This window comes from Aquila chrysaetos, chromosome 4 (assembly GCF_900496995.4).
Source record: "Aquila chrysaetos chrysaetos chromosome 4, bAquChr1.4, whole genome shotgun sequence".
NCBI classification, from domain to species: Eukaryota; Metazoa; Chordata; class Aves; order Accipitriformes; family Accipitridae; genus Aquila; species Aquila chrysaetos.
Genome location: NC_044007.1, coordinates 52385099 through 52400011, shown reverse-complemented (window position 1 = coordinate 52400011; position 14913 = coordinate 52385099). Strand labels below are relative to the sequence as shown.

The following is a 14913-nucleotide window of genomic DNA, read 5'->3' as shown; positions in this document are numbered from 1 at the left end:
GTATTCTGTTCATAATGCCTAGCTATAAAATTACTTTTAAAAAAATAAATGCATGTGTAAATTAGATGCTACCATTCTTTGAAAAAACTCAAATGTTTTAGAAGAAAAGAATAAAAAGATAAATCAAGTGAACAGCTCAGTCCAGTAATCTGACTTTCATGTGCACGAAATTGACCTATAACAAGACCAATAGTTACACATTCAAAATATGAAAAGGGGATTTTCTTATTCATAGGGAGTATATGCAATGTTTTCTTCAGAAAAGAATACAGTAAGTGAAATTTAGCCATTTAAATACAACACTCAGGAGTGAAAAAGCTGAACATCTCTCAATATAAAATTAAACAAACTTATTAAATGAAAATGTCATCTCAATGAATATTTATGTAATTAGTAGTTACTAACATGTTAAAGTTTGGTACTGTAAGGTAGAATGTGAACTGCAAAGTCCTGAATGGACCGCTATCTTAGATTTATACTTTCCTTGCTTTCCCTTTTTGTATTGACTTTGTCCTGTGCTTGGTAGCTGCTTACCCCATAACTTCTGTTGCAGTGTAGCTTTCTGGTAAAAGTCACATTTATCGCTTCTCTTTCTTCAATTTCATAATCATACACTGGAGACAAAATTGTTGTGCAAGATCTAGGCTAATACAGAATACATTTTTGTGAAATCCATGTAAATTTATATACCTCGTTGTTTCTTTAGTTTCATGTATATTGAAATCGATTTTTCAAATACCAAAAGATACTTGAAAATCTGAGACACAAAAAAAAGGAAACAGACTGCCTACTTAAACTTCTGCCAGCTGAGCCATCAGTCAGATATGAAATGTTAAACACTAATTTCGAGATACAGTGTGCTTAGTAATACCAGTCTAAGGTATTAATCTATTCTTTGTTACTTGTTACTGAGGGATACTTCCTTCTTCGTTCTTCCAGTGTAACTCCCTGTACTGCACAGCAAGTGTGGCATGAAACAGATCAGGGAACTGATTTGGCTTGAAGTTGTGTGCTGACGTGCACTTAAGATCACATCGTTGCCAAAAATAGCACTGTCCTGCTCCTGTGTTACTTCTTGCACTATGTTGGTACAAATATTTCTATGGCTTCACAGTGAGCAGGCTCAGAGTACTATTCTGTATGAGAAATAAACCAACAAAAAGGGGTAACTTTTTAGATGCTGTGTTTGGACCACTTTGGGGGGGAGGAGGGCGGGTGGGTAGTTGAGCAGAGGTGGTGGTCAGAGGACAAGAATGGGATTAGTAAAAAGTAGTCTTGCTTCTATTGCGTTGTAAAATGCATATCCGACTACGTAGCCTTGAAAGAAAACTTTGCAATGGAAACTGTCTTTAAATCTGATCTGTTCCTTCAACTGTTTGAGGATGTAACAGGAAACGGGTGAACAGGTTTAGCTAAGCTGGGGTGGGAATAAGTGGACAAGAGGGGGGTGTTGGGGGGGAATACTTCAAGCCAGGATTGCTGTAAAATATCTTCTGTTCTAAAACCATCTCACACTGAGACAGTGGAAAGCTGACCTGAGGGAGGAGAATGGCAGGAGAGTAGAGAAACTTGCAGTAGAAAGTGCACTGAATCATTACAACCCCTAGAGATACGTTTCCTGGTAAGTTTATGCTGGTCTAAGACTTGCTTCTGGAAAGGGCAGTCTGCCCTCCCTGCAACTTTAGCTTCATCATTTCCTTACTCCTATCACTTCTAGTGATGGTGAAGGTGCAGGGTAAGTTGGATTATCTCATTGATCTGTCTGAAAGCAAACTTGCCAAATCAAGAGTCTGGCAGATTGCTTCACTGCCTAGAGACAGTGATGTGTCTGTAGAGCCAACATAATGCAGGAATTGAAGTGCAGGGAAAAGTGGGATTGTGTCTTTCAGTAGCCATTTAAAGTTAAATGTGCTTATGCTTATTGGGAAGTAGCCTCTCTATTTTTTTGTTCTTTAAAAAACCCAAACAAACCCCAAAAGGCCAAACAAACAAAACCACCCCACCACCATCTTACAAACCCTCAACCATCTCCTTTTAAATCATTCTGCAGTCAAATTGCAGTTAGTAGCAGATAATCTTCCCTAGGTTTTCTTGATATATTTTTTTTAAACAGGGTGGAAGGATGCCTTTGCAGTTAAGAATGCTAAATGGGGAATCTTTTCTATACAACAAAGTGGTAGTTTCATTTTGCTACAAGTACTTTTATCTTGTAGATTTTTCAGATAAATCCATTATTGTATGCAACATTCTCAGGTAGTGCTGATGAGCATCTGGAAAAATTCTGAGTAAAATACTGCATAAGGAAAGAGATTTTATCTGTAGGTTGATAATGAATAATATACCATATGTTAAAACTTTTGGTCATAACAATGATTTTTTTATTTGGTATGTCTAACGTTGTAACTGGTGTTGAAACAACTGCTCTATGTGGCTAAAAATGAATTAGTGTATTGTTCAGATCTGTGATGCATTTTATGTTGCAAATATAAAATTCATGCTGTTGAATTTGCATTCTGCTATTATTTATAATTTAAATACATCATATATATGTTAAGCCATGGTTCCAGACTCTCTAAAGACCTGAATTTAAAAAAAAAAAACAAACAACAACAACAAAAACCACAACAAAAAACCTCATGTGGCAAGGTCAAATTAAAGGCACATTCAGCAGCATTTGGAGTTATTATTCTACATCTCAAATATAATGCAGTATAAATGGGTGTTCCTTCTACCAAATCACTTCTAACTATTAGAGCCTGGACTGTCTTTTGTGGGGACAAATTAAGTGAATTATGGTGGGCTTTATAAGTCACTGTACTCACAACAGCTGAGCCTGGGAAAGCAACAGATACCTTGAACTTGGCCCCTTATACTCACTCACATGTGCTTTCTCATTACCTTTTACACTGAGCAGGTGTTAGCTCATATGAAAGAAGAACTAGTTTCCTCACCCCCTTCAAAGCTTCACAGACAACTTCCTCAAAAGTTTTCACTGAAGTTTTTCTTTTGTCATCCCATCTAGAAAATTTCAGAACTTGCAAAAGATCATCCAACTGAAAAAGGCCCAAAATCTTTATCAGCTTCCTGCTAATCTGAAAATACAGCAGACCAACAAATGCCAAAGTTTACCTGTTAAAATTTTTTTTCATTAGTAATGCTTTAGTAATGATCTTTAAATAGCATAGTGATGACAATTTCAGTGTTTTCATAAGGCTTTTAAGCATCTTAACTATAATCTTTGAAGCTACTCAATTAGCCATGTAATCTGTACAGTTGAATACACTGAAGATGATAGTCTGAAGAGTTTTCTTCAACTGATTTCATGCTCATGGTCACTGTTAGATTTGCCGATTTCTTTTACAGAGAAAGTAGTCTGTGGTCTGTTTTAATGTATACAAGGTGACAAAAGCAAGTTTTCAGGACCACCTCTGTGTTGTGATCCTGAAAATGGAGTGGTACAACTCAGTGGCTTCTTTAATACTTTGTGTGGAAAAGTGAATCAAGAATTACGTGTAATTGGCATGCAGTATTAATCCACTAATATGACTTTTTATGATACAATGCACGGTTGTTCCAGTGAGTGCTGTTCTGAATGGTAGCCACTTAGCTGTCAAAATTTTGGCAGCAGCTCCAGAAAATCCTGCAAAATAGAATAGCGGTAGGAAGGAAGGCTGCGGTGTGAAGGAACAGGATCTTGTGCATTGAAAGAAACTACGGCCCAGCTAATGAGAAGGAGAATCCAGCCACTGAGCATCATAAAAGAATTTGCCATTTGTAGCATATTAATATCTCACGGAATTTTAAGGTATCATGTCCATAAAACCGTCCTTCCATCCTGCTGCCCAATAATTTAGCACAGTCTGGAAGAGAGAGAGAGAGAGATGCAGTCTCTGCTTGCATAAGCAGAACCAACTGAGGAGTAGTTACTGGCCCTCTGATGCTTTGCTGTGAAAAGTAAGATAAAAATCTATTACATATAGAAGCTGTTTGGGGTTTTTTGTTGGTCCTTCTGTTTTTTAAGTGGGACCAATGCATTTTAAAAGCATCCAAAAATGTAGCAGGTATCTCATCTCATTTGTATGAAAGCAAGATACCCCCAGATATTTTACAGTTGAACTTCAGATTAAAATTTTCCTGGTATTTGACATCAAACTAAACAGGGAAAGGTTTGAAAGAGGATCTGGTAAGGCTACCTCTCTTGCAAATATTAGGATGACTGAATTTTTTCATAGCATACAAAATATTAAGTCAATGAATTTCTTTTCTTTCAAAGATGAGAGGTATTAAAAAAATGGCAAAAATAATGTTTCTGAAGTATGCTCACTTCTCGATGCATCTGTTAAAGTGTGTGAATGTTCTTTAAATTTTATTTTATTTATCTGTGGAGTTGGCAGTTTCCTTATTTCCTTACTGAAGAAAAAGATATATCATCTGAGTTGGTTAGGACAGTTCCTTGTTTAGTGACTAGAGCTACTTTGGAGACAAGCTGGCTATAATTACAGATTTGAGAGTTGGTGCCTTCCCATAGCGTTCCTCAAGTTGTAGTTGCAGTTGTGAAAGAAATTTCTTGACCTTGGGTTTTTTTTGTAGGTTGTTGTTGCCCCACCTTTTACTGGTCACTCACAGTGGTCATGTTGCATCTGTCAGTTATAACGAATTTTCAGGTAATTTTTGTTGTGCTGTTTAGATGATCCACGGTAGATACTCTAGAGCCTTATGGGGTCTTTAGAAGCACTGAGCCTGGCAGGTGAAGATAAAGAGCTTACATGACACTATACCCTGTGGGAAGCCACCGTATAGACTGGCTTGTTGTGCTGCTGGTGGTATTGTATGCTCCTGAGGCATGCTCTGTATCACCTCAGCTTTCTGAAGAGCTGATGGTGGTGTGCCCAGGTACAGTCCAGATATGACACAAACCACAATGCTCCAGACTTGCTCCCTCTCTAAGGCAGCTAGAAACAGTTCTGACATTGTGAACCAGAGACATATTTATATCCTTGGTTTGAAAATACATTGTTTCATTACAAAAATAAATTATGTTTATCAATGCAACTAATATTCGTTTATTTCATCACATTTCATAAAGCTTTGGTAACTTGTGTTTTACTAAATTATGTTGTTAATTTTGGAAACTCCTGCGTAAGTGAATCTCTCAAAGAATTAATGTTGGTGTTTTGGTTGGGTGTTTTTCCCCAAATATTCTAATTTTTTTTCCTAGCATGACAGAGCTGTAGAAGGCGTTATGAATAGAAGCTGAGCAATGGTTCACAATGAGCAATGTACAATCTGTTAAGTGTTGTTGTCTTATTTTGCTGTGTTTATAAGTGATTTGGACTGTGAGGAAGTGAGAAGCTTAGTCCTGCCAGGAAAACAAAAAATCCCAAGAGGCTGAGAATGGTTTCTTATTTATTTGCTTACCTCAAGAAAGCTGTGATTATGATGCAGTCTAAAAAGACTGAGGTAACCAACAGACTGCAGAATGCATTCAGTTCCTGGCCAAGTGCTTATGTCTACTCTGTGGAGGACAAACCTCCAGAACAGCCTGGCTGTGGATGCTCCACGTAGCAGTTCGTCGTGGGTCTCCTGTGGGCCTCTGTGATCCTGCTGCTTGAAGATGCAGTTCTTGTGTTGTGGTTCCTGCGTTGTGGCTCCTTCACCTTCAGACACTCTGAATCCAGGGGAAAAAAGTGACTATTACACTGCAACTGCCAGGATGGTATATTAAGTGTGAAACTTGAGAATTTATGTTGCATACTCAGTGCAGTAGCAGGAGAACATGGAGATGCTTAAGAAGTCGGAGTCTGTTAGGATAGCATCCAAGAAGTGTTTAGGAAGGAGTGCACTGTCTTACTGGTACAGTAGTCTACCTCATGGACTCTTACTTCACCTTTTCAGGAGGGCTCGTTGGAGTGAGCTATTCCCAGAACCACAGCTTTTTGGTTTGTTTGTTTTATGGGAAACTCATTGGCTTACTCTAAAAGAGAGCTTAGGAGTGAATAACACTTATACAGTGTGGATGTTCAAGGTAACAGATTATTGGAATGAATTAGGAGCTCAGTTATTACTTGACAGCACAATCATCTTATTGCTATCTGTTGAGAATATTTTTAAGTAAAAGCTGAGAGGCTCATTTTATGAGGATATTTCTGAGGCTTATTGAGATCCCACATTTTCAGTATCAGGTGGCTAATGAAGAACTGTTTAATTCAATTATAGTATCTGCCTTGCAAGGCATTTTGTGACTGAGTGGTTCCACTTGCATTAGCTAATATTACTTGGATATTAAAGTTTTGAATTTTGTGAAGAAGCTCTGTTTCTCCTGTAAATATCATGTTGCTTCAACAGCAGGGAAAGATCAGATGACAGAAGAGGTTTTCTGGCACAAGATTGTAGCAGTTTCTGGTTTTCTGTTTGTCTCTGAGGAACTGTTGTAAGGGAGCTACGTGTGCTCTTTATAAAGATAAGACAATAAGGGAATTAGGTTTGGTTACTTACCTATTCCAAAAGCTAAGTGAAGACACATGAACTTAAGAAAAGTGTATTTCTGAGAGAATACAAGATTGAGCAATTTGTTTATCTAGTGTTGTGTTATTAGTATCCTTAACACTGCAGTCTTTGGACTTCATGGATTTTAGTCTGCTTTAATACCCTAGTAATTGGGTTGCTTTTCCCCACCCTTGAATTTGCGGTGTAAGATAATAAATCCCCTTCCTTTGGTAGGCATCTTGGTAAGCACATACAGAAGTATGGTGGAGTACTAGACACTGGTATGGTGTGTGATACTCAGCCATTATCTGTTATGAAAATATTCCACTAATACTCACTTTACAGTTTCATCATTTATTTTGTCTGTGGCTAAGAGGTCTTACTCCAGTTTTATCTCAGAAATTGAAAGTCCTAACTGTTACAGCCCATGGCATCAGTTTACAAAGTTGTGATTTTAAAGAAATCTAATGTGGTGGAACTTGGTCATTAAATAGTTAAGGATGCTATAAGGATTTTGAGGGAGAACATTTCTGTCTGTGTTTCAGAATTTGCATGAATACTTTCTTTTAAGGTAATTTTTACTGCTAGATAACATTCTTCTGAAAAAATCTGATTCCCACACTCTGTTTTGGGTGTTGTATGGTCTGTTTGTATGCTTTAACTAGAAGGAACCGAACATGAAATTATTATGCTTTGGAACTGTTGGTATAGCTTTTCACCCACTTTCTCTTTTTGAAAAAATACTAATGTTATTTTTAGCTACTACTACTTTGTAGTTCTGAGAAGGAATATTGTTTTATTGTGTCCTCTTGTCATTCAACAAACACATTATAGGTGCATTTATGCATCTCTGCGTGTTTATTTCAGTGCAATGCGTGTACTGTTGTCCAAGTTACCACGACCATGGATTGTTGATGAGAAAAAAGATGATGGTTACACTGCCTTGCATCTGGCAGCTCTCAATAATCATGTGGAAGTGGCTGAACTTTTGGTGCATCAGGTAGGACACTCTTCTCGGGAGGATTTAAATGTCACACTTCAGTTAACCATCTGATGTGAAAATAGTTTGCTTCTTTACACCTGCAATCGCAATGCAGGAGCAGTGGAGCAGGGAAGGACACGTGGTGAGCTCTAAAGGTCAAACTTGCCTTTGAGATCATTACAATGGCCTAATGGTGCAGAGGGACTGAAAAATTTGATACCTAGTTTGATTCAACAGATCAACATCTGTACAGTGGAAAAATTAAAGTATTTAATCACTTCTGCTCTCAAATTTCCAAACTAGGAATCATATTTGGGGTTGTATTCAGTGCCCTAATGGTCTGCCTTGCCTGCAGATGAGTTGCTGGGATGATAACACTCTAATGCTTTGAATGTCTTTCAGGGCAATGCTAACCTGGATATCCAGAATGTTAACCAGCAAACTGCGCTGCACCTTGCCGTTGAACGACAGCATACACAAATTGTTAGGGTAAGTATCTTATTTGCAATAAACCATATGGTTAATGGTACTTGACTCAAGCTGATTGTAGCTGTTAAGACATGAGTACTTCATGAACATTTAAAAAATGATTTAACAACATGTAGCCATTGAATGTTTGTATGATTAATTTTGATCAATTCAGAAACATGCCAACTTGCATAGAAGGTCAGTCGGCAACATGAAGGATGCTTCAGGAATGCTAAATTTTTGTACACGTGCATTATGGTTTCCTCTATGTATGCGGTTGCCAATTCCAGCATCCCTCCTTGTTGAGTAAGGGAGAATGTGTTCCTCTGTTACTTGAGTGAGTCTTGTCCTGTAATGGGGCCTTCAAATAGCATTTTTGGTGCCTCTTGCTGTATAAGTAATTATTCTTGCTCATAGCTTTTGCAACTTGTAGCCAAGTGAAACATCTTTTTAGGAGTTTAACTGTTTTCCAGTCTTCTGAGTGTGTAACTTCCCCTGTTCTTAGCTTTCAATTTAATTTAACAAAACTTTCTTGCTGGCACAGGAAACGGGAGTCTGGCACGGCTTGCCGATTCTGGCCTGTGTGCACTGTCCATATGGGACCTATGTGACTTGGTGTCTGGATTGCTAGCGTGGGCTGTTGAAGCTCAGAGAGCACTCACTGCTGTAGGGGATGTTCCCTATTAATGAATACATCAACCTGGCCTTTGCCCTCTGCGTAAATTTGTTTAATTTGTCTTTGTAAGGTGAGAGTCATCTTATATTAAAAACTGTCTTTTATTCAGGCCTACAGAGAATTGTCCCTCCTATGCAGACCTGTATCTGCGCTTCTGTTTAGCATTATTTTGCTGTAAGGTTTCTCCATCTCCAAGGGCTGATGGATGTGATCCCATTACAGTGAAACATGTGATATGGCCCTATATCTGGAACTGCTTGCTACCAAAAGAATGGTTTCCTAGAGTCAGTGTCACTTGCATCCTGCAAGCTATTTGGCAGCTATATTTGGTGAGCTCTTGTGCCCTTCTGGAACTGACACAGTACCTGGGAATACAATGCTAATGTAGCAGATGAGCAGGAAGGTAGGCATGCAGAAGAACTAGTATGTATATTGGGCTGATGTGCTTATATCTGAGAATGTTTAAGTGAATGACCCTGTAGAGTATCCATACTTCAGAGTTGGATTAACTTTGAGAAGTCCTAAAATAACTCATGCAGCCATGAAAAGAACATGTTGGCTCCATATTTCAAAATTAATTCCTATTGGGTACCTTCCAGGGCTGGGTTGTACCCTCAGGCATCTGTGGAATAGTGGTCAAAGGTAGCAGGGTTCTTTTAAAAGCCCTGCTACCATGACAAAGAGTGGTGGTTTGTGGTGTTTCGGGTTTGGTGGGTTTTTTTTCATTTTTCTTTTTTTTTAAACTTCTGCAAAGGCTTTGAATTTCCATGGTAGTCAAGGATTCTTGGTTGCTCTGAAAATAGTTCTCTTACAGATTTTCTTCCAGGAGAAACTCTTAAGCAGTAAATAGGTAGTGGCAGACACAAGATATGAATATGAGAAAGAAAAATTGGGCCAGAGTAAGTCCATTTAGAAAGTGTAAGAAGTTGGGGGGAGACTGTTGCAACTATTGGCTGGTTTTCTTTGTTTCATTTGTGGAAGAAAAGGTTGGGGAGAATGGTAAGCTGCAGCCAATTACAAGCAGTTATTTCCTTGAAAATTAAGTTCTGAATTCCTTTTAAGCTATTTTCCTTTTAGCCTTTTCTAGAGTCTGAGATTCTTTGCAAGAGGCTGAGAGGCTGAGATCCTTGCAAGCATGCAAGTCCTGAAGAGGAAGATCCCCCTTCATGCATTCCTGTTTCTAGGCTATGCCTTTTGTCTCTGCTGCTAATACAAATTTTGCAGTGTAGCAAAAGCTCAAAACTAAAGTTAAAACCTCAGCTGCTATCTACAGGTTTCTGAATAGTGACAGTGACAGGGTTTAATTTTTAGGGGCAATTGTTATTTGTCATCATGTGTTGATTATTGTTTAACAGCATATCTAAGGAAGTTCTGGTGTATTGAATTATGGGAGGGCTGTACACAAAGGCAATATGAATAGGAGGGCCTCTGCAGCCTTATGCTTGCTTTCATGTCATGTGACCTGGAACATGTGTCTAAAATTAGCCTTAAAGACAAGTCTTACAGTTCATTACTTTCCAAAGTGTTCTGAGATAGTATTTAATAGTGTCATTGGTTTTTATGTCTTCTGCTGAATAAGGGTAAACCTACGTACATGCTTAACTACTTTGCTAATGGGAGGATACTGTAAATTAAGTTGTAAAGTGTAACATGGTGTGAAAGTGGTGATTTTTGAGATCATTGAAACCTAATAGTAAAGAATACATATGTATCTGAAGCATCGCCCACTTGTTCTGTTTCTGATACATTGCTGTAATATCTTACATTGTTTGTTTGTAGGCTGTCTTGTAAGAATTAAAAGGTTTTGGACAGTAGGAAGAATCCTCTAAAATAGCATCTCTTGTAGCACTCCCTCAGAGCACAGGCAAGTGTTAGGCTTCTGCTGAAATAAACTTGATATTTAAAAGAGATAAATGCTTCAGTTGAGGGCTGAGCTCCAAGTATGGGAAAATAAATTTAAATAAATTCAACTGTGAATTGTAGCAAGATAAAAGAATAACCCTTTTGGACCTCCTAGAGCATCCTAAACCATAGTTTCCTGAAAATAGTTTTAGAAGGAATAAATAGCTTTTTTTGAGTTGTAAATTCAGTTCTCTCTTTTCAGCTCTTAGTCCGTGCAGGTGCTAAGCTGGATATTCAGGATAAAGATGGGGATACTCCCCTGCATGAAGCTCTGAGACACCACACCCTGTCACAGCTCCGCCAACTCCAAGACATGCAAGATGTGGGCAAGGTAGATACTGCTTGGGAGCCATCAAAGAACACAGTAAATAAAATGCTTTTATTTATTCCTTTTTTTTCCTGTACGTTTGTCTCTTTATTTGTCTAGTTTGTCTAGTTCTGTACTGTTCAACTGGTTTTTGGCAGCATAAGTTTACGTAGACATTCTGCATTAAACTGCAGTGTGGGCAGAAAACATATTGTTGTATGTGGCTTTTCACATGTAGTCATTATCTTTGTTAAAGAAAAATAGGGTTATTTAGTTCAAAATATTTCTACAGATCTATCTTCCATAGTGAACATATATGGCTGCCAAAAAATGAAAAGTAGCTTTTTAGGAAAGAGAAATAAACAGTATTGCAGTACAGAATAAGACTAAAATTGTTTTCTGTGATGCAACATCTTGCATGTCTTTGTAGCTTTAATTGTTTAGCTGCTTCTATAACCTTCTGAAAGTTATTCTGTTAGAATGAGGCATTCTTAATCTTTGTATGTTTATTGTTTATCTTTCTGACAGAGTTCATTTCAGAAATTGTGCTGTAGTAAGGAAATAGTCAAAGAAACTCCAGGTAATAAAGGTCAAAATGTTTTCTTGAAAAAAAGGAACTCTCACACAAAAAGCTGTGTGAACCCCATATGCAAAGATGAAGTTTATAGTTTTGCTGGTAGGCAAAGGAGAAATAAAATTCTGGAATGATTGGGATTGAGAAAAACAAACAGTATTTTTTTCTTTAGATATTGAAGGTGTACAATGCGACAGTGGATGAGATTTGCTGAATCATTAGTTACCAGTATCATAGTATTTTTTCTAATTTTAACTGTGGGTGATTAAGATTTTTGCATTTCATTCAAAAAAAACCGCACCAATTTTATTAAAAAGCCTTTGTTCAAAACAGTAATTCCACTGTACAACAAATGTTTTTCAGACTGCTTACTTAATCCCACTGAAATACACTAGAATAAACTTTGAAAAGAGATTTAAAATATGACTGATGTATGTAAGAAAATGCTTGTGTCCCTTTAAGTGAGAGGAAGAAAGCAATTACAGTTCAGTTGCTTCCATGATCTGAAATGGACTCTGTGAGAAGTGGCCAGAATACTTTGTATGCATGTATTTAATTGTGAAACGAATGAACGGGAGATAAATACTTTTCCACTGATTGAGCATTTCATAAATAGGTTTCTCTGTTGCCCATCTTATTAGTGGCATCCACAATGCAACTAGAGTTGTTGCGTTTTGAGTTTTTCTAACACAAGTAGTGGGTTTTTTTCTACCACCTTCCTAAATTTTAGTTTGGGAGGATTTTGTTTTGAAGAATTAAGTTTTTCTTCTAGTTTCATTTGAGATGTATCCTTGGTTAAAAAAAAAAAAAATTACACTTTTGGTTTACTTCTATTAAAATAATAATAATTTTTAAAAAGGTGGGGGTGAGGACACCACAACAAACAAACAAACAAAAAAAAATCCCTGCATGATTGTACCTCTGATCACCTAAAAATGTTCTAATGTTTAAAAAAAATCGTGATCGACCAGTACCTTCTATATTAGCTCACTGTTGGTCATTTTTTTTCACTTTGTTTAGCTGCAGAGAAAGTTTTTGCCTAACTAACAAATTTGGGAGGTTAAGTGGTGTGGAGAAGATATATGCCCTCAGAGAAGAGGTGAAAACTTGCTTATTTTAATTTTATGTGGCAGCAGCATGAGATGTGGCTGAAATGTAAAAGATGGAGTAAAGCCTGACTAAAATATACCTGAAAACTCTTTAAGATGATGAGCAGATCAAACTACCTTGACAATGTTTTGTGGAAAATAGTAATTGAGAACAATACTTGTACCTATCTACCTTTATTTAAATAAAAGTAATGTAAAAACGCTATAAACTAGATTTTAACAGTAAACAGTTTTAATAGTAAGCCGTCTTTGGCCCAAAATCATATATTAAGACAGGATCTAGGCTGCTAAAATATGTGCAGGCATCTGGACCTTTAAAGCTATCCAAGGCTGCGTTTCTAATTTGTCTTGTGTAGAATTGCAAATACAGGTGATGGATAATAGAGGATAAATAGGATTAATAATTTAGTCTGGGAAACAGTAAGGCTTTCTTTTTGTGAATATAATGACTTAAGTTAAATTGACAGAATATTTATTTTTTTTAATTTTTATTAGTTCCTTTAAAGATTTGGAAATGTGTCAGATTTCTTTGGTCTATGTGATAGCAAATCTGATATGTAAATATTTAGTATTTTAGAGCTCATTTTTGCTTGGCTAAATTTTAATTATCTTTGGACTGCTGCCTTGAAGATACCAACCTACTGAGCCCTGTAGGGTACCTCTTTGTATTATAGTACTTCAACAAGTAATGATTTCTATTTTCTTTCAGTTGACTGAACTGAAAAAGAACAAAAATTTCACTTGCAGGGTTTTAGATGTTTTCCATATTTGATAAAGTTGGTTGGACAGCAGCTTCATTGAAATTCTACCATTTGTTACTTTTTGCTCTGAGCATGGTTTAAAATATGAAACAATACTTTTTACTGATATTGTGAACTTATTTCATAAGTGAAATTATATGGAACGAATTCTGTAGCATTGATTTTTAGTAGTTCCTTCTGAATGTCGATATTAAGCTGTTGTAATACCTAAACCAATTTTTGTCAGGTTGTTCTTCAGTTGTTTTTTTGATATTTGTTCACTACATGCATTTTAATCTTGATGGTACACAAAACCCTACACATTTTAGGTATCAATCTGAAAAACATTTCTGTGTTCAAGTGCTATGAGCAGTGAACCCCATTTCTTGAAATAATTTTGAAGTTTTTTATCCAGCACATTGTGATGGTTGTACAGCTGGGAGGAGAAAAATTTCCTCAAGTACAGTCCCCACCACCACAAAAAAAGTAGTATCAGTTGCTTTATTACAGATACAGTGTTCCTTGGTCTAGGGTACTTTTTATCCTAAATAAATGTATTATTCCCCAGACTCATTCAGTGTAATTTATTTTAATATAGGTATCTTTCAGGCCCTTAAAATGTTTTTAAGATTCAGAATGATGTTGCCACCTAAATCCTAACAAAAGAAAGAAACTCTGATGCAAGTCAGTTAGGTGTTTATGGCTTCAAAGATAGCTCAGTAGTTACAATTACTTAAGATGACATTTATACTGTTTGTGTGGATTACACTGAGACTTCTCCCTTGCAGGTGAATTGGCTGGGACTGGCTTGTGTTGATGCATCTCAGGGCTAGCACCCTCCAGAGGAGGCTTGCTGCAGCAATACTAGGCACTAAGACGTAATGGGATTTTCTGTGCATGGGTTGTTTTGGGTTTTTTTTCTTTCTGTGTGCCTGAAATCTTGCAGACTACCAGAGAAGTGTAATGGAATGCTATATTGTTCTGATGTTTTCAAAGCATACAGCACACAGAGGCATTTTAGGATTCAAGATTTTCTTGAATAATTCTGATGACTGTTCCAGGCAGAGAAGCCAGTCTTGGTGTAGTGTATATCCACACCGAGTGAAGCAAATGATCTGTGTTTGATTTTCCTCTTGGAGACAAATAGCTGTTTCATTCAGGAACAGCGTAGGGCCCATAAGGTGTAAGTGTGGATGGCAAGAGAACTCTTGTCCCAGCAAACAAGAAAGGACTACAGCAAATTGTTTGGTGTAGGCATGCCTTCAAAAAATGTCTATTCTGCCAACCTTGGAGCAAATCAGCTTTCACTAGGTGTTGTCCTGCCTTGGCTGGATTACTGTCATGGTCCAAGGTACCTGGACTGAAGCTAAATAAAATCTCTGCTTCACTTCAGCCAATGCTGTAATTGAGGTGCAGAAAAACAGTCTGAATTTATAAACAAAAATGTTCTGTGATCTGGACACCACAGAACAATTTCTCTCCATAACTTACTGGTTTTCCTGGTATGAAGTCTTTCAAGCTGTACTGTTCTTACCTGATCACAGGGAAGAATGCAGGACTGTGAATATCTGTGAATTCATGAAGTGACCTTCAAGAGTCTTGTAGCACCTCAGTAATACTTACTGATGTGAGAACTCCTAACTAGAAAAAAAACTTATAGACTGAGGTT

The 14913-nt window shown here is 37.2% G+C and overlaps 1 protein-coding gene across 4 annotated transcripts in view; it reads left to right on the top strand.

The window, feature by feature from the left end:
• The window catches only part of MIB1 (MIB E3 ubiquitin protein ligase 1), an 83029-nt gene that overhangs the window by 50064 nt on the left and 18052 nt on the right, over positions 1-14913 (top strand). For 3 of the 4 annotated variants that reach the window (XM_030011441.2, XM_030011440.2, XM_030011444.2), the window contains 3 exons: positions 7354-7486; positions 7871-7957; positions 10717-10878. In XM_030011441.2, coding sequence (XP_029867301.1) covers positions 7354-7486; positions 7871-7957; positions 10717-10878 — 382 coding nt within the window. The remainder of the gene's footprint in view (positions 1-7353; positions 7487-7870; positions 7958-10716; positions 10879-14913) is intronic. The other variant, XM_030011442.2, reaches the window with a different exon arrangement.